Here is a 20,252-nt window from a genome sequence, read left to right on the forward strand (position 1 = left end):
TCTGGAAAGACCTTTGTAATATCACAGTCTAAAACTGGATTTAAAGAGAAGCAATTCGGTAAATTACATGAATATGAATCACATGAAAATGAATTACATGAAAATGAATCACATGAAAATGAATCACATGTAAATGAATTACATGAAAATGAATCACATGTAAATGAATCATATGAAAATGAATAAATAAATTAAAAGAAAAAAAACAACTGTATTATTCAATACTAAATCTTCCATGCTGGTCCAGCAGCTAAAGATCCCGCTGCCCGGGTTCAATTCCCAGTTAACCAACCCAGCCACTGAGGGGTTGTACGAGCCCGAATAAAATGTATGGGTTGAATCAGGAAGGGCATCCGGCATAAAAACCTGTTCCAAATCAAATATGTGGACCAATGATGTGCTGTGGTGACCCCAAATAGGAGCAGCCGAAAGAACAACATCTCATACTAACCTCTTTCTCACATTTCAACTTTATAGTATTCCAAAACCATAATCTATTTGAACTACCATTAGGTTATGCTTTCCATATAGACGACAAAGAATGCCAGGCATCTGCTAAATGCTATGATTGTAAATGAAGGTCAACAGTATAACACTCACAAATTTAAAGTGTGTTTCAATTGATTATTTATGTGATTTTTTTTTTTTAAATAAATACCTCTGGTAAAGCCATAACACCATAATGACAGAGTTATGCTGATTTTCTCTGACCCTAAATTAGAGCGAGTCTGGTATTAATGTTTATGACACTGATATAACAGAACACTGAGTGATCGCGTTCATGACACAACATAACACATAATCTATAATGCTCAGGTGAACTTGATATCAGAATTGATGTGTCTGTCGGTCAACTGACACCTGTTAGAATAAGCATTTAAATGTTTATGTACATAAATATCAGTGGTCATGAAACCCTATGAACACTACCTTAAGGAAACCCAGCATGATTAATCAATTAAAAAATAAAGTAGCAAAGTATCCCTTGGAAATAGTTTGTTTCCGCAGGACAGACAAATCAAGCAGTAGCATATAGTAGAGTGTGTGTATGTGTGTGTGAGACCAGAGTGAAGAGAATAACAGGAAATTACATTTGGCTGACATTTGTATTATTCAGTACTCTAGATTAGATTATTCATCTCCTTTAATTTGCTTAAATAAAAGGTGAGCTTTTTTGTAAAGATGCAGTTTGCCTTGTCAAAACTGTCAAAAGCATCAGATATTCCTATCCTAGTCGGGACACTTGGTCCGAACCAAGATATAAAAATATGTGCTCTCCACCCCCAAATACACACACACACACACACATACAAGAAGTGTGTGTTCAGTTCAGGAGTAATTCTTGAAATCAACTGAAACATATCATCCAGGTAACATTAGAAAAAAACAGAATGAAATAATTAAGCCCAAAAGATGATTATTAAAGGCAAAAAGAACTGAGATTACCTGTCAACGTCTATAAAAACATCTGGAGACAGTAAGGAACCAAAACACCAAAACTGCAAGCCACAAATGCAAAACTCACAGCACTCACTGGGAGAATGCTCACCTGAGAGATCTGCCAAGAGATGGAGAGACAAGCTGAACCTCCATCCTCTATCATTTTGCCACTTCAGCTAGAAACCAATTCAGGACCAACCCGCTACAACCCCGAAACACATTTTCCGCAAATGTTTGCAGCTGTGCGAGCATTCTCTGGCACTCTCTCCTGCTGTGTACAGCTTTGTGTACAACAGCGGCTGGAAATGTAGAGTAATTACGGTAATAGCATGGAGTGGAGGTAGAGGAGGAGGCGGGTGGGCTAACCGAGCTCTTCTGCCTGAACCTGAGTCCCTCTGAGACTGATTTAGCACAATGACTCACCTACACAAAGGGAGCATCAGGGAAACATTACTGAAATGAAAGTGGCGCCGGTAATGACAACACGAACGCACGAATGTGCACGTACACACAGATGCACAAGGCAATAATACTTTACAAAACAACAAAATGCCTTTTTTTTTAACCTCCTAATACAGATTACATCAGACAAAACATGGACAAATTTCAAAGACAAAGATGCCTATCCGTATGTCTGGGCCGCTCTTGCAAATATTGGCACTCAAAACTATACTACACCAAAACACACTGGCTTAAGATGTCTCCTATGATTTCTATTCGTGATTTTTTTATTCACTGACAGTCCAACATAACCTGATCATTATATAATATAAAACAGCAGCAGAATGCAATAGAGAATATAAACAGAGATATTGTTCTAAGGTGTGCTCTGATTCCCGTCTCTGCCATGTATGCACAGAGTGTGCATGTTCTCCCTGTACTTTGGGGGTTTCCTCCTGGTTGTCTGGTTTCCTACCCCAGTCCAAAGACACGCATTGTAGGCTGACTGGCATCTCTAAATTGGCCGTGGTGTGTGAATGAGTGTGCAATTGTGCCGTGCTATGGGTTGGCACTCCATCCAGGGTGTCCCCTGCCTTGTGCCCTGGGATAGGCTCCAGGCTCCCTGTGGAAGAGAAGCAGTACAGAAAATGGATGGATGGATGGATGGAAGGAAGGATGTTTGGATAACCAAATGAACAGGCTATGCTTTTCGTCACAATGAATCACAATGCCAGTGGTTCACAGCATCCCATACATGACCCTTTCAAAACCAGTCATTCATGTGACCATAGAGTTTAGTTTTTATACAGTTTCTTTAGGATGACTAAAGGAAACAAGTTACTACTGCAATGTAATCACTGCTAGTCTACCAACAAAGCAATATCAAGAGTTTGTAGGGGTTTGGTATGTTCGTGGATGGAAGAGGAGAGAGAAAGAGAGAGAGAGAGACTGGCGGTAAAAGCACAGTCTAGATAACAAAACCCGTATCCAGGCAACTGCTACCTGCTACAAGTGAGAGGGTTCATACTAAGCACAGACAGTAAGCTTCATTGTGAATGAAAGTGATTTTTTTAATGTGTTTGTTTGTCTAATGTGCGTAGGAGGACACAATGACTCAGACATTAATCGCTACTGTGTTTTTGTTACGAAACCCAACTTACAGACTTTAAACACGGATCACGATCGACCGTGCCATTGTGCTCAGTGTCAATCACAGATCACATAACAAAACATCGCTAAAAATACATGTTTATTTAAATGGAGGAAGAAGTGCTTTTCAAAATGATGTTCAGTGGTAAATCATGATTAATCCACACAAGTCCTAATTACTTTTTTTGTTGTAAGGTGAAAAGAAAAGAAAAGTGGAAAACCATGAAACGCATAAAGAGCTACAAAAGAGAGCTGGTAGATAAAGCCTGAAGAAGAAATCAGTCCCAATGTTATCTCACATCTATAAACCTAATCATATTAGGCTCTTTGGACAATTAATATGCTCCACTACTGTTGTTTCCTCCTCTAAAGCTCTGGCTTCACTGAAAATAAGTAAGTACTATATATTATGTTATAGTAAGTACTATATATTATATATTTTTGTTTGTGTGTTTGTTTGTTTTTTGACAATCCCTATTAGCCTTGTCAAGAGATTAGACATAATATTGATACTGATTTTAAAAAAAAAGAAAAGAAAAAAGAATGGGCCCTCCAGTCTTACAAAACTAAACTGAATGTACTACAAGACCAGCACTTCAGTTTGGGTGTTGCTATGTAATTATTAAGAATTAAATATCCTTAGCAATGCTCCATACTACATTGTTCGTATCTGACCTTTTTTAAAGGCACTATTTTAACTTGATTTCATGCAAAATCATTTACGAAAAGTTGAGGAACCCTCACAAAATCCCCCCAAGTAGCTCAGCTGAGACATTTTCAACACAACCATTTAACATCAAAAATATAATAAGCTTTATTAGGAATAAGGAAGCAGAATGAGCTATAATATACATCCAAAATGTATGCACCCAACCAATGCAACCATATGTGCTTGTCAAACCTCCAATTCAAAAAACCTTGGGTATTAATATGGAGTTGGTCCTACCTTTCCTGTTATAATAAGCTTCAGTTTTCTGGGAAGGCTTTCCACTACATTTTGGAGTGTGACTGTGGGGATCATTCAGCTACAAGAACATTAGTGAGATCAGGTACTGAGGAGGTCTGGGGTGCAGTCGGTGTTCCAGTTCATCCCAAAGGGGTTCAGTGGGGTTGAGGTCAGGGCTCTGTGCAGGACACTCGAGCTCTTCCACTCCAAACTTGGCAAACCATGTCTTCATGGAGATTGTTTTGCACACAGGAACATTGTCATGGTGGAACAGGTTTGGGTCTCTTAGTTCCAGTGAAGGGGAATTGTAACGCTACGTCTAAGACATTCTATACAACTGTTTGCTTCCAACTTTGTGGCAAAAGTTTGGGGAAGAACCACTTCGGTGTCCAAATACTTTTGGCCATATAGTGTAGTTAAAAAAAAATCAGGTCTATAAACAACTCCAATAAAAGTAAAACCGACACATCAATAGATATGATGCAATATTGTATGTGGCCCATAATTCACAGCATTTTGTTATAAATGTGTGTGCCTTGCCCTGGTCTGTTACCTAGATTCTCAGTCTGGGACCAAAAGAGAGATTCAACTTTATTGTCATTGTGTACACATACAGAGATAATGAAATGCAAATGAAAACCAACCAGATATACTTATTTACCTTAGATATACTACTCACTTTGGCAATCTTCAGTCAAACTTACAAGTTTTTTTTTTTAAAAAAAAAAGGTCATTAATTGATTGTGTATGATTCTACAATAATCATCTCTATAAAAAGATCAGATTTTCAAGATTTGACTTTCCCAAGTCTCAGTGGTCCTATTTTCCCATCAGACAACATTCATCCTAAATTATTTTCCTGGACACAAAACACAAGAGAACATTGACCGATAAGTGTTGATACCGCGTGGGTAAAGAAAAATCTAAAAGGCACATCTTTTTCTTTTTTGGATTTCAACTGTGTTAAATTTCAGTTTTGCAGGGTGTCGTGTTTACATTCATCAGTGCTCTGTTACAATTCCCAGTATACAATTATCAGGGAATTTTCACCACAAACAAGCATTTATTAGTGGTATAAACTCTGTGAGTCTAAAATACAATGTGAAAACTGAAAGTTGAAGAATGCCTGTGGAGTGCAATGTAGCTAATGTCTTTAATGTTGTTACTGTTTCCTAAGACTGTATAGCTTTGTTACTTCACCTTTCCTTCACACGTCTCTTGACAAGAGAAGTCAGAAGTGAAATGAGGTACTGTAGCTAGCTTTCACTTTTGTGTTTTAATATAATTTTTCAATGCATCCAGAGATATCAACTTGAGCATTGCATTTGAGATATTTGGGTCATTTTTTTAAAATTATTGTTACATGCTTTCCTATTATGTGTTAAATACAGAGAATTGTAATTTTGAGGTCTTACTGTTATTATCAGTGGCACAGCTCTTTTGTGTACCCTGGCTCAAACATGTTCAGTGATATTTGTGAAACTGAAAATGAAAAAAATCCCTCACTGGATATATTTCTGTCATGGTTTCCATCAATTACTGATGTCAAGAAAGTTATAGTCTGTGGTAGTACTAAAATATTCAGCTTCTCCCTGGTGGTAGTTTTGTGCAGTAAGGACAACAACAAACAAAAACCATTTCAAGGTGCTGAAATTTTAAACAGCAGGGCAGGTCCATAAGTATTTGGACAGCGGCACAATTTTCATAATTTTGCCTCTTTACACCACTGCAATGGATTTGAAATGAGCAGTAAACAAAGATGTGATTGTAGTGTAGACTTTCAGCTTTAATTCAAGGGGTTTAACAAAAATATTGCATTACCGTTTAGGAATTACAGCGATTTCAGTGGGAATTTTAGGTTTACAGTCCCTCCATTTTCACAGGCTCAAAAGTAATTGGGCAAATTAATATAATCATAAATATTAGGATTATTTTTTTATACTTGGATGCAAATTCTTTGCAGCCAATGACTGTTTGAAGTCTGGAACCCATGGAGATCACCATATGCTGAGTTTCCTCCCTTCAGATGCTTTGCCAGGCCTTTACTGCAGCCGCCTTCAGTTGCTGCTTGTTTGTGGGTCTTTCTGCCTTCAGTTTTGTCTTCAGTAAATGAAATGCATGTTCAACTGGGTTGAAGTCAAAGTACATTTAAGAAAATTTAATTTATTTGCCTTAAGAATCTATTGGGTTGCTTTTGCAGTAAGTTTTGGGTCATTATCCATCTGTACTGTGAAGTGCTGTAATATCATCGCATGACCTTTTATCTCCGTAATTTGTCATGAAACAACAAGGAAACAGGACACATCTGGCCATGAAACTGCTTATCAGTCGATTGTTCAGTTACTTTTGAGCCTGTGGAAATGGAGGGACTCTGGAAAAAATTACGGTAATTCCTAAACGGTTAATGCAATATTTTTGTTAAACCCCTTGAATTAAAGTTGAAAGTCTACACTTCAAGCACATCTTGATTGCTTCATTTCAAATCCATTGTGGTGGTGTACAGAGGCAAAATGACGAAAATTGTGCCACTGTCCAAATACTTATGGACCCGACTGTATATTTGATGTATACAGTTATGTCACTGGAATGTGTGTTGATAAAATCACGACTAGCGGTTTATAATGCACAGAGAGACAACAATAAAACTCTACAGCTACAGTATCACTGGTGGCATGTATACACAAGTAGGTATAAAGCTGTAGTTAAATCTTATATTTTGGCTGAGGGGTTTTTTGTTTGTTTGTTTTTGTTTATGTTCGTTTAGCTTTTGTTACATTGACATGATGGGTGGATCTCACCAATTACAAGAAACTTACAAAAATATACACAAATATATATATATATATATATATATATATATATATATATATATATATATATATATATATATATATATAAAGTAGAAGATCCATGACCGTTGTTTTTTTTGTGCAACACAGTTTTAATGATTACATTTACATTTTTACTCATTTTCATAACTGACGATGAGCTATACTATAGCCTCTGTGGTGAATTTACCACTAACTACAAAAGGGAGAACCTACGTAACCTCTGAATCTTAACATCAGGTCTATCAATGGACCAACTAGATTTAGCCATCTGTTTACATCAACTCCCATTTTAGCCCAATTACAGAAAGTGATGTAACTTAATTCCTGCTTAGCCCTCCTCTTGAGCAAAACTACACCTAGTTAGAATTTTTTTGTTAACATTTAACTGCACATTTGAGATCATCATCATGATCTCCATTGAGTACTTCATCTAATTAACACATTTTTATAATGCTCATTTCTTACATGTGGACACAGAAAAGACAACAACATTATAAATGGATAAATGCAGCAAAGTTAACCTGATCTTGCCGAGCTTCACTGGCAAAACCCATGACCCTAAACGGTTAATAAGATGCCACTATATGATAGTAAGCAGTTAAATGCCAGGACGGTAAAGCTAATTTTAATCTATTTTATTAAACCGGATGTGACCTGATTATTAAACCTGCTTCTGCATGTTGAAGTTGCATGCTCGGTTGATCAGTTTTAGACAAGCTAGAAGGGGGAAGAAACAATGGTGTGCAAAGAAACCATAATCATATCTGATAATGCAGCTTTCCATGAGCACCATGCACAAAATGCACCATGCAATGTTCATGAGTTAAAATAAGCAATGTAAAAACACAAGCAGCACTCATTGCCACTGAGAAGCACAAGTCATTGCCACAGACTGGGGAGACGACTAACTTGTTGCCAGATTCTGAGTATTTCAGAAACTGATGATCTATCTCCTAAGAGTTTCATGAGTGTCTCACACAAAATGGCCTGAAAAATGATAAACGTCTATTGAGTAGCAATTCTGTAAAGGAATAATGCCTTGTTGATGAGAGAGGACTGAGGAGAATATCCAGACTTGTTCAAGCTGACAGGAAGTATATAGTAACTAAAATAAGTGCTCTTTATAACCAGGGTGAGCAGAAATGCAACTCAGAATGCAAAACATGTCAACCCTTGAGGTGGATGGGCTACAACAGGAGAAGAACTCACTGGGGTCCACTCCCCTCAGCCAAGCACAGGAATCTGAGGCTACCATGAGCACAGACTCAGATTACATTTTACAAATACTAACATTTTGGAGAGTTTGGAGACATAGTATTTCATTATTTATGACTTTATGGACAGAATAGACAGCACTGCATACAGCTGCCCATTGGTCAGTTACCTGATGTTAAACTGGAGATTTAAAACAGAGCAGTGGTCAGTATGGAAAGCCGAGTAGCTTCCTGATAAGGGCAGGTCAGTTTATCCGAACTCGACGAACTATTGTCTATTTGTGGGGTTGAGATTGATAAAAAGGGGGCAACACTATAGGGCTATATGACTACCGGGCCATGACTGAGAGCCATGTTATGGACCAGGCTCTACCACAAAGACCTCAATTCGCTTTTAAGAGCCTTTCAGGTTGGGGAAATCGAATATAATTGGATGACAACAACAGGGTGGCCTGTGCACTGCTCTGAGCTCCAGTGACATTAGACATTAGAGAAAATCCAATTTAGTTCAAACAGCCAGAGTGAGAGAGAGAGAGAGCGCGTGAGAGAGGGAAAGGGAGAGAGAGATTGCCCAGTCGTAGCTAGCCTAAGGGCACTGAATGTTGAATGCTCATCCCCATCCGACAAAACAAGCAGTCTTTTTTGCAGTGATGTTGATTGTGCTTAACTCCATTGTAGAGATGGTGAGGCCAAATATGTATGTCGATGTAAGACATAACCAGCAGCACAAAGCATGTCATGTTCACATTTACACACTGGAAGACAATCTGTATATATTCTTAGGTAATTAGAGCTCTTTAAGGGTTCTTCCAAGGTTTACAAGGTATTGGACGGTCAAACATTCATAGTTTCCTACAGATATTTCTATAAGGGTTCATCACTTTCTATACTTGTAACCCAGTGTGATATGTTCTACATAGAATCTTTAAGGGTTCCTCCAGAGGATTGCTGTCCAATCTTATCCAGAAAGGGCTGGTGTGGGTGCAGGTTTTCATTCTAACCAAGTAAAAACCACACCTCAGTCTTTTGAAAGCCATGATTAACAGATTAAACAGGTGGAATCAGGTGTGCCTCCTGCTTGATTGGAATGAAAACCTGCACCCATACCGGCCCTTTGCGGATAAGGTTGGACACCCCTGCTCCAGAGGGACAACCAACAACTCTGAAGGTCTGTAGATTTGATCTTTTCCCTAAGAGTGTAAAAACTGTAAATAATTTAACTGAGCTATAAGTCTACTTTAAGCCACATATACTAATGTGTGCCTTTCTGTTGATTCCTGCAGATATTACTGAATTTTGAACAGGTTAGAACATTGAGCTCACGTGAAGACATATGTTAGTTACGCAAGTGAACAAAAGCCCTCTGGCAAACTGGTGCACGTAAAGTTGGTCCAGCTGGTATTAGTACACAGTTCACTAAAGAACATGACACAAAACAGTGGGACAGTAAAACATGGATGTTTGTGTTTATCATGGGTACATGGGTTGGTATAATGTTTTTTTGTTTGTTTATTTTTGCCATAGGTGCATGAGAAATGGAGGAAATGAAGAACCTGTGCCCCTACTTTTATTAGAGCGGGATCAAATTTAACTCACACTTTGTATTCGAATAAAAAATGTACTTTAATGAGCATGACTTTAATTAAACATTATGTGTCTTGAATTTTGACGGTGAAATCATACATCCTAGATCATACAATATGAAACCATTGAGTTTTTTTTTTCATTATGTTTATGTTTATATTTTATCTGTAAAATATAGTGTATGCTGTGTAGTTCAACGTTATTTGATGAATTACACACGTTTTTTTAAAAAAATCCTAACGTAAAATTTATTTTTTTAGATAACAGCAAAAGAAATAAGCAGATTTTTCCCTTTTATTCAGAGCATTTACAGCTTTGTTTAAGTGATATTAATGCTCTTCAAAGCACCATATACTGAAATACAGAGCTTTTAAGGTGAAACCAAAAATCCCAATAAGAAACTAGCTAATAGAAAGCCAACTTCAGATGTAAGCGATAATGATTATTAAAAGTTAAAATCATTGCTCAAGGCAACGTTGACTTTACGCCAGTCAAGGAGGTGTGATGAAGTACTTATCTAAATTTCTTTTACATATTATAGAAGTATAGAAGTTGGATGTAAAAATATCTAAAAACATCAACAGCGGAAAGCAAAATCAACATGATGTTAACACAGAATCTGGAGAAAGAAGCAGGTACAGACCTGCACAGATAAATGGAAAAGGTGTGCAGCAGAAAAACCTACAGCAGCAACCCACGCCTGTAATTAAGCTGCTCTTTGGAGAGGTTTCATTAGGTCAAAAATCTATCCCAAAATAAATTAATAATTTTTCTGTTTTGAAGCAGGCTTCAGCAAAATGCCTTGGTCACATTGTTCATGGTAATGAAGCATTTCTTTATTGCATAATTGTTAAAAATTTCTATCTAGAACACCTATAAGATTTCTACCTGCACCTAATGCCCCCACTAATGATTTAAAAACTGTTTTCCCCATATTTTTTTTACCAGAGTATAGAAACAATAATACATTTTCTTGCCATTACCCTGTAATATGCTATTTACATATTACCATCCAGGAATATGCTACTGTACTTCCTTTAACCCTAGCTACATTTTCTAATAATCTGCCATGACATAAGAACAGGAAGTAACCTGAAAACTTATCAGAGGCAAAACATTCCCAGACCTTAGACTTTTAAGGCACATAGCACATTTTGTATCAGACCACCCAGTAGTTTTTGTAGTCGAGCAAAAATATTGGAAAATGTGACTACCAGATGTTTCATGTTACACAGGTATGTCCTGTTAGTTTGATTGTTTAAAGAATAAATAGCTTTGAACATCTACTCTTGGTTTTAGCCTTCAGTTTCACCTGTGAAGACTGCATTTGTTGTTAAAAAGGATAAACCAACATGAAGTCCAGAGAGCTGTCTATGGGAGGAAAGCAAGCCATTTTAAAACTGAGAAAAGACGGAAAATCTATCAGACGCATTGCACAAACATTGGGCATAGTCAATATAACAATTTGGAATGTCCTGAAAAAGAAAGAAACCACTGGAGGTCTGAGCAACAGATACCAAATGGGTCGGCCAAGGAAAACAACAGCTGATGACACGAGCTGTGAAGAAAAACCCAAAAACAACAGTCTGTGACATCACTAACAACCTTCACAGGGCAGGGGTGAAGGTATCACAATCCACCATTCGAAGAAGACTTTGAGAGCAGAAATATAGAGGCCATAACACAAAATGCAACCCAATAATCAGCAAATCAGAAAGTCAGATTGGAATTCCCAAAGAAATACAGAGATGAGCCACAAAAGTGCTGGAACCAAGATGAACCTCTATCAAAGTGATGGAAAGGCCAAAGTGTAGAGAAAGAAAGGATCTGCTCATGATCCAAAACATACAAGCTCATCTGTGAAACATGGTTCCAATAGTTTCTGAGGGGATTGTAATACTCAGTATTGGATTGGTGCATCCTTAGATTATGTACAAACTTGCCATGAGGGTTGATTAATTCAGACCACCGCCATCTTTCACATCTGTATTTTGACTTTTCCAATACAATTTGTATGAAGGGGTCAGAGATCCTGTTGGATGTGTTTAGTTTCAGACGATTGAAAAAGACATTAAGCTCGTTTCAATTTTATGGGTACTAATTACTAACAGCACAGCAGTGCATTCCCCCAGGCATGAATGAAATGACTGCCAGATCAAACATTTACTGTTTAATATTGCATGCAGACATTAAAAAAATTTTAAGTGCTAAGAGGGAATACTAGCATGACTTTATACTGCGATGAGGCAATATGAAACACTGGTGCAGTAAACATTACATTACACAAAGGTGCATGAGATTTTAAACACATGTCGAGTTAAAGGAGAGAAAATATTATTTATTACTTGAATAATAGTATTGTAGGATGTCAAATAACCAAATATTCTAACATTTGCACTGCATTCAATTTGTCACGTAATGTGGGCCTCTTTGAAAATTCAAAGTAAAACTGGATAACATATAATGTTCCCCAAAAGAAAAAAACAAACATGATATCAGTTAGTAGCGCTTTCATATCATGAATTTTTTAACAGATTCCACCCCTAGTGCCTTTCATAGCAGGGATCACTTTGGTTTGAATGAACATCCCGGCTTCCAAACAGTCCATTTCTACCTATCTGTGAGCTGCGTTTTAGTCAATACAAATCGACCCAGAGCGGTAACCCATATTACAGCTCTGAATTATTCAATAGAGGGGTTAGTCTGGGTAAGAACAGAGGGCAAGATGTGTCTTGGCATCTATATCCAGAAACACGCATGATTGCGTGCATGTGGTTTATAAAGCAAAACTAAACAGAAATCATACATCATATCCTCGTTGATATACAACTGCTCAAAAAACAGAGGATATTGCAGGTGATGCAGACAGATACCTCTTTGTAAAAAAAAAAAAAATCTCTACAATATCTGTTTCCTCTCCAGTAAAATCTCCCATCCTCTGTTGGCATCCTTGTTTATTTTGCCTTGGACTTTTATTAACCCCTCTTGCTCTTCACTTCACAAACCATTACATACCAGAACAAGAACAACACATTGAACGACACTCAGCACGTTGCTGCCCAGCGATGTGCAATAATCCTCCCTTCATTTCCTGCTTTGGTAAAGAGATTGTGAGATAGAGAGTACCCCTACCTAAACACACAAACAAACACACACCCAGACACACACACATGCACGCATATACATACGCCTACACACCAAGCAGCATATGTGCACAGGAAAAAGCAGTGAGGACACGCACACACACACACACACACACACACACACACACACACACACACACATACAAAATGTAAAATCTAACAATATTAACTGTTAAAAATACAGATATTTTTACATATCTAAAATATTATTCATGTTCTATTTTTAACATATATCCACTATCATAACGATGTTCTCAACAAGACAGATACAGGGACACGGTGACACTGATGTGCAAAAAATAGCTTGCTTTAAACAGATGTCTGCTACTCTGGAAATATTTGCAAATGAACTGAAATATTCATGAGATTATTTGCTTAATTGATCCTTGTAAATATATGACCCATTTGGTTCGGGCAAAATCTTCCAATGCAGCTAGTTAGTTTAACAAAATCTAGGTTTTGTATGTTTAATGAGAGTTCCGGTGAAAGACCTTAAAACCCTAAAACCCAAACCCACCCACGCAGTCTCTAAATACACTCCATGACTCAGATCTGAGTCTGGTGTCTTTCTAAGCGCTCAGTGGTGCTCAACCTGGTGTCTAACCAGACACATGATGTAGTAGCAGTATATATGTCATAAATCAACTGCATTTTAACTGACATTATTAAACAGAGGTGTTGGCTGCACATCCTGATTTCAGACAGCAAATAGGACAACATATTTATTTATATTTGCTTTGCCTAGCAATAATAAAAGGATAACATTTTTAAACATGCAGGACAGATAAGCAAAAAATACTATCACTGCAGCCTTTCCTATATTTTTATTTAACACCTCAAACCACTCCTATACGCTATCTCACTCTCAAAATAGCCAAAATCGAATCCTAGCATAGTCTTTCAAATATTATCAAATCATAAGCCTTAGTTTAATTGCTGTTCTTCATTCTGCATCAACAAACTAAACCTCTACTCCCCCTACTGTGGCCCCAGAAGGCACTCACCATGGTGACAATATGACGGGCTGATATGAGTGTGTTTTCCATGTGCACCTCATCGTCTGTCTTGGCAAGAAGGCTAAGTTCTGAGCGATCCTGTGGCACCTGCCGGAAACGGGACTCTTGTAACACGGAGGGCATTCGCTTGGCTATGAGAGTGAGGGACCGTGCACGGCTGTAATATTTCAGTGGTTGCTCCTGGTTCAGCGAGGCCATGTGTTGATACAGTGGAGTGGCAGGTGCCAAACGAACATACTGCTGTGACTGGTAGCTTTCATCATCCCCTGAGAAGCCTCCTGAAAGAAAAATGTACAAAGCATAAGACTGAGAATATAGACCTGCTAAATGCTTATTTGATTTTGGAGGCCACAAAGAGGCATTGCTGCAATTTAAAATCTAACAAAAAGGCTAACAGTTTTAAGGTAGATCATAAGCATGCACCAATCCCATCCATCTTATTTCATTTTCTTTGCTGCTCATCCAACACAGGGTTGTGGGGAGCCTGGAGCCTATCACAGGGAACTCAGACAGAAGACGGGATTCAAACCCCCATCCCTGAAGGTGTGAGGCAAACATGTTAACCACTAAGCTGCTGCACCCGCTGCAACAATCCATTTTTTGTCTATTTTCAATACAATACTGATATCGAAGCTTTGAGATGATGCCCAGTACTGACATTCTCTTAGTCAGAGGTTCTTACACTCTTTGCAACCAGGGACCAATAAATAAATAAATAAATAAAATAAAAATATAAATAAATATTAGGCTCATTATTTAAATGTGTACAGTAATATTTTGGGTATCACCTGGAATGTTTCATTCCTAATGATACAATTTGACATTGTTTATAGGGCTCTACTTGTTATTGAGGTTTGGATTAGACCATTTAATACAGTCAATCCAGCTAATACCTATAATAACATAATAATAAACACAACACTGATGATGATGGGTTGTGATTTCCACCACTGTGACAAAAGCCCTGGGAGTTCTTAGAACCCATTTTGAGAACCTCTGCTGTTAATAATGAGCTGCCTCTCTGCAAGCTTCTGTTGTGCAATTTATGTCTGGGGTTCATGTGCAAGATCTACACTATATGGCCAAAACTCATATGTGCTTGTTGAATATCCCATTCCAGACTTATTCCCCTCTTTGCTGTTATAATAAGCTCCACTCTTCTGGGAAGGCTTTCCACTAGATTTTGGAGTGTGGCTGTGGGGATTTGTGATCATTCAGCTACAAGAGTATTAGTGAGATCAGGTAATTAGGAGGTCTTCTGTACAGTCGGTGTTCCAGTTCATCCCAAAGGTGTTCAGTGGGGTTAAGGTCAGCACTCTGTGCAGGAAACTCAAATTCTTCCTCACCAAACTTGACACACCATGTCTTCATGGAGCTCGCTTTGTGCACAGGGTCACTCTCATGCTGGAACAGGTTTGAGTCTTAGTTCCAGTGAAGGGAAATTATAATTCTACAGCAACCAAAGAGATCATATATAACTGTGTTCTTCCAACTTTGTGGCAACAGTTTGAGGAAGAACCACATATGAGTGTGATGGTCAGGTGTCCACATTCTTTTGGTCATATAGAGAACATACATTGGACTGGACAATGTGTCACATCTGATGTAACACAATCCAGCATTTGATCACTATCAGATCTGTACACCCAGGCCATCCAGGTGACCCATTTAGCTTATAGGCCAGTTATATAATTCTAGATGCAATACTCATCACGGAATCATTTGAAAGAACAAAACCTGTTAGTACTAGAGCCCTCATACAGTATACTGTATGAGCCATAATACCATAAAATGATAACGCTGGATATCAAAGAATAAATTAAACAGAATTGTACCACATTTATTGCAGCTTTCCATTAACCCAAAGGTGTAGGGTTAACACAACATAATCCTAAAGGTGCATTAGGTAAGCGTAGTCGTTTTATTATTATTATTATTATTATTATTATTATTATTATCCATACATCTTCTATACCACTTATCCTTTTCAGGGTCACGGGGAAACCTGGAGCCTATCCCAGGGAGCATCGGGCACAAGGCAGGGTACACCCTGGGTAGGGTGCCAGTTATTATTATTATTATTATTATTATTATTATTATTATTATTATTATTATTATTATTATTAATTAAGATTACATCTGTTGGTTTGATGTTTGATTTTTTTTTTTTCCTTGCCCATGTTCACAAATCTCAGGGTCTACAGTGGCCCATAGAGTACAGCGTCTATAAAATGACTGACAGGAGACGCATCCAAACACAAACGAGTTTTCCAGACAGGAAGTCAGTTTCTCAACCACTTAGAATTCATGCACTTGTGCTGAAGTCATGACTTAAACCAAATTTATTTTTTAATCATGATTTTTTTTTTTTTAAACAGCTATTGCACCTTTAACTCTAGTGTTTTTTTTTTATTGTATGTTGTTCAACAGGTAAATAAATAAATAAATAAATATATTTTTTTTAAAAAGTTAAATCTTTGAAAGCATACTATGTCAAGATGACAGGTGACACGTTTTCTCCCCGGCGACGGTTAAAGCCAATCATGTGACTGGGGGCGGAGCCTGAGGACAACATGCCTCCCGTCTTCTTCCCCACACAATACACTATAGACACATCTTCTCATTTGCATACATACAGAATACTTCAAAACACGCCTGTGCTGTGCGTCTGCTGAATTCTTTGCACACCAGACCTGCAGGTCAGCATGCATCCATGCACACAGATGCAACATAACGTTATCATATCATGATCGAGATGTTATTCTTCAGGCTGTCAGCTACACCCCAGGTAGAAAAGAATGGCTTCCTGTCATCCCAGATCGAGTACCGACAATGACTTAGAAAGGTAGTGTAGAAGACGTGTAGCTCCTCACCTGCGATTTCTGCTGCAAGCAGCAAAACAACGAGGAGAGGAACAGCTCTTGGTCCATGCATGGCTGTGCACTCCAGTCACTCCTACCATCTGACAGCCTGCAGTGTCAGTACACTGAGATACGCCTTGTGTAACCTTCCGCCGGGGATGCCAGACGTATCAGTGCGTGCAGAATTAATTTAGGAATACAACAACAACCTATTTCAATGGCAGCAGACGCCCATCCACTTCCGTCCACCGTGAGAGGAAAGAGAGAGAGATGGAAACAGCGCAGGAGGAATGGATACTGGAGGGGGGGGGTGTCTAGTCTATAACACCGGCGCATGTCAGTATAGACTTGCCTAAGAACAAATAAATGACGGTTTACCAGATGATGAATGAAGTTAACAGTATTCCCTGCTGGGGGAAAAGAAAAAAAAAAAAGAAATCCTTATATAATTTGTAATGGTTTTAATGGTTACAGTGGGTATTATATTGGCTTTAATGGTCGCTGTGGGTCTGTATTGGTAATGTGTTGTCTTCGACAGTATTGGTGGCATGTTATAGTGGATGCCATTAAGGACCAGTAATGGTAATGGTAATAGTTTTAATGGTCTAACGGTTTGAAATGGTATTTGTAGTGGAAACCATTGCAATTCATGTGGTGGTTTCTATTGGTTTATTTATTTATTTATTTATTTATTTATTTATTTATTTATGTTCCCAGAAGGGTTTTAACTGACAAAGCGTTCAATATGATGCACAACTATTTAATAATGAAGGTAACATTAGGGTGGGTCTGGCGGCCTTTTGTGTACCACTAATGTTACATTTTTTAATAAAAAAACCAACAACAAAAAAACAAGGTAAAAGACATGTTCGACCTAGGTATCGAGGTCGAGGTACCTAGGTCAGTTCTGAAGTGGTTGTGGAAAGGAGGATATTATGAATGAATGCCTTTTATTGTCACTATACATATGTACAATGAAATTAAGACACTGAATTAAACACTCTGTTATCCATCCTGGAGGATGTACCACATCCCCTCCATGATCTCCATGACCTATTGGTCAAACAGTGCAAAGACACAGCAAACTCCACTGTAGAAAGGAACAGTACAGAAAGTCTTACTTACACCGGCAATCACCCTGTACAACCGTTCATCACTGTGCCAGGATAGTAAAGTGCATTAGAGCCTATTCCTAGAATAAGCTCATTGGACATATGTTACATTTTTGAATGGTGCTCTGCAATGAACTGGTATCCTGACCAGTGTGAATTCTCACACCTTCCACCTAGTGTTCCAGGCAAAGACTCTGGATCCACTGTGACCCTGATTAGAATTAAGTATTATTTTAACATTAAAGTGTGAATCTCATGCTTGAAACATCCTTGTCCATGAGTCATCAATTATAGGTTATGAAAAATTGTTACCTGAACACATTTATCCCTTCAATATATATTTTTAATATTTCACAAGTCACGTGATCACCAGGAAGTTGCATCACCCAAATTTCCTGAAGGTCAAGGGAAGAAGAAAAGTACATTCCTACTTTTTTCCTCTTTATTTTCAAATAGTGTTATAATATAATAGTGTTATAATAGTGTCAAGTTAGCAAAATAATAGATTAAAAATAAAATATAATGATTAAACAAAATATTCATCAGAATATCCTTAATGTCCCCATGATATTACATTGAATGTTAGTTATACCACATTTTATGTATTCGCTTTATATTATGATTTTCAATCCTGTTACTCATTTAAGAGCAAAATGTAGCCACTGTTCGCACAGAAACCTTGTGAAAGGGTTAAATGCATGTATGTTCTTTATGTTTCAATCTTACAGGTATTTGGTTCTCCAAAGAGAGGTAACTTCCTCTCTTCTCCTCTACCAGTGTGAGTGTAGTTTTTACACTTTAAATGATTCTTATTTCATAGAATACCATGGAATTCTAATTAGCTTTAAGCCAGTCTTTCCTCATTATAATTGCTAGTGCTATTAAATATTATTTAACATTGCTGTTTGCTCTCCACAAACCTGCACTGTATACTTTCTGCTCTGTAAGCAGCACTTACCTCTTGTTTTCCTGCTGGGTTAGTTTCTCCCTCACGGTTGTCTGAGCCTGGTCATACAACATGGTATTTGAATTACACTACACAATATATCTAACATTTGAAAGTGCAAAATATTTTTTATCATGATACAAAGGTTACTTAAACAAAAAAATAATCAATCATTTGATTTGATAGTTGTAAAACTATTTGCCTCCTTGAGTCAATACTTGGTAGAACCACTTTGGATACAATTACTTCTGCAAGTATTCTGGGATATGTCTTTATCAGCTTTGCACATCTGGAACCCAATATTTTTGCCCATTTATATGTGCAGAAATAGCCCAAGTGTGCAGTACACAGCCTCCATTAAAGGTAGGTTTCAGGTAGTAATTTTCTGGGCAGTTTTTGTTATCCTATTTAGGATTTTCCCGTCTTGTGCTCCCAATCAGTCATCTGTAAAACTTGAGGATAATGGTGCTTGGACCTTTAACTTTTCTCAGCATCCTTCATAAGAAGTGGTTCAATTCCATTCAATTCAGTTTTATTTGTACAGTGCTTTTAACAACGGACATTGTCACAAGGCAGCTTTACAGAAATATATACATTTTGGATCTAAATTTTAAATTGATAAATTTATCCCTAATGAGCAAGCCAGAGGCTATGCTGGCAAGGAAAAACTCCCTGAGATGATATGAGGAAAAAACCTTGAGAGGAACCAGACTCAAAAGGGAACCCATCCTCATCTGGGTGACACCCGATAGTGTCATTATAAATAATTCCCTTGTATAACTGTGTTCTATATGATAAAACAAAAAGTGCAACTGTGTAATCAGGAAATTCACCACAGTCTCAACATGAAGTCTATTCCTCTGAAGTCATGAACTGTCCACCGATGGAGACCTGAGTGCAAAGTCTGTTTGTGCAATTGTTTGTGGCATTTGCAGTTCCAAAACCATCACCCCAGTCCCAAGACTCCGCACCAAGACTGCCCACATCAATTGCAGTCCAATGCCATCTTCATGGCTTCCAAGTGACGAGAACTCCTGAAGCAGGGCACCAGGATAGCCCAGGCCGGCCCGAAGAGAAGAACGGGTCAGGCCCACTGCTACCCCACGAGCAACACATGTAGAGCTTCTGATTGTGATGATTAGATGTTGGTATCATCCAAAGTCTTTGCAGGCATTGGCATCTTCTGGAATCTTTGTAGCGGCTGGTTCTGAGCTGGAGCTGGCACATTCACAGATTATCTCTGGAAGGGCATTCCAAAGTAGGAACAGGAAACAAATGGAGGATTAGCGTAGCTGCTGTTCATTGCATTTCAGGCAGAGATGACCATGTGCATTTGTTATGATTTTATTAGAGATGACTGGAGTACAAGGATATGAGACGCATTATGTGAATGCTAGACTGAAGAAATGTGTCTTTAATATGGATTTAAACTGAGAGCGCATGTCTGAACCCAGAACATTATCAGGAAGGCTATTCCAGAGTTTAGGAGCTAAGTGTGAAAAAGCTCCTTTAGTAGATGTTGATATCCTCGGTATTATCAAAAGTCCAGAGTTTTGCAACCTTAAAAAG

The 20,252-nt window shown here is 38.0% G+C and overlaps 1 protein-coding gene across 1 annotated transcript in view; it reads right to left on the bottom strand.

The window, feature by feature from the left end:
• ptprr (protein tyrosine phosphatase receptor type R) overlaps positions 1 to 16,884 on the bottom strand; it is a 52,217-nt gene extending 35,333 nt beyond the window's left edge. Inside the window, exons 1-2 of the mRNA XM_017494830.3 lie at positions 16,638 to 16,884; positions 13,753 to 14,042 (exon numbers count right to left, since the gene is read on the bottom strand). Coding sequence (XP_017350319.1) covers positions 13,753 to 14,042; positions 16,638 to 16,698 — 351 coding nt within the window. The 5' untranslated portion in view covers positions 16,699 to 16,884. The remainder of the gene's footprint in view (positions 1 to 13,752; positions 14,043 to 16,637) is intronic.
• Positions 16,885 to 20,252: the final 3,368 nt, after the last annotated feature.

The sequence above is a fragment of the Ictalurus punctatus genome, chromosome 19 (assembly GCF_001660625.3).
Source record: "Ictalurus punctatus breed USDA103 chromosome 19, Coco_2.0, whole genome shotgun sequence".
Lineage (NCBI taxonomy): Eukaryota > Metazoa > Chordata > Actinopteri > Siluriformes > Ictaluridae > Ictalurus > Ictalurus punctatus.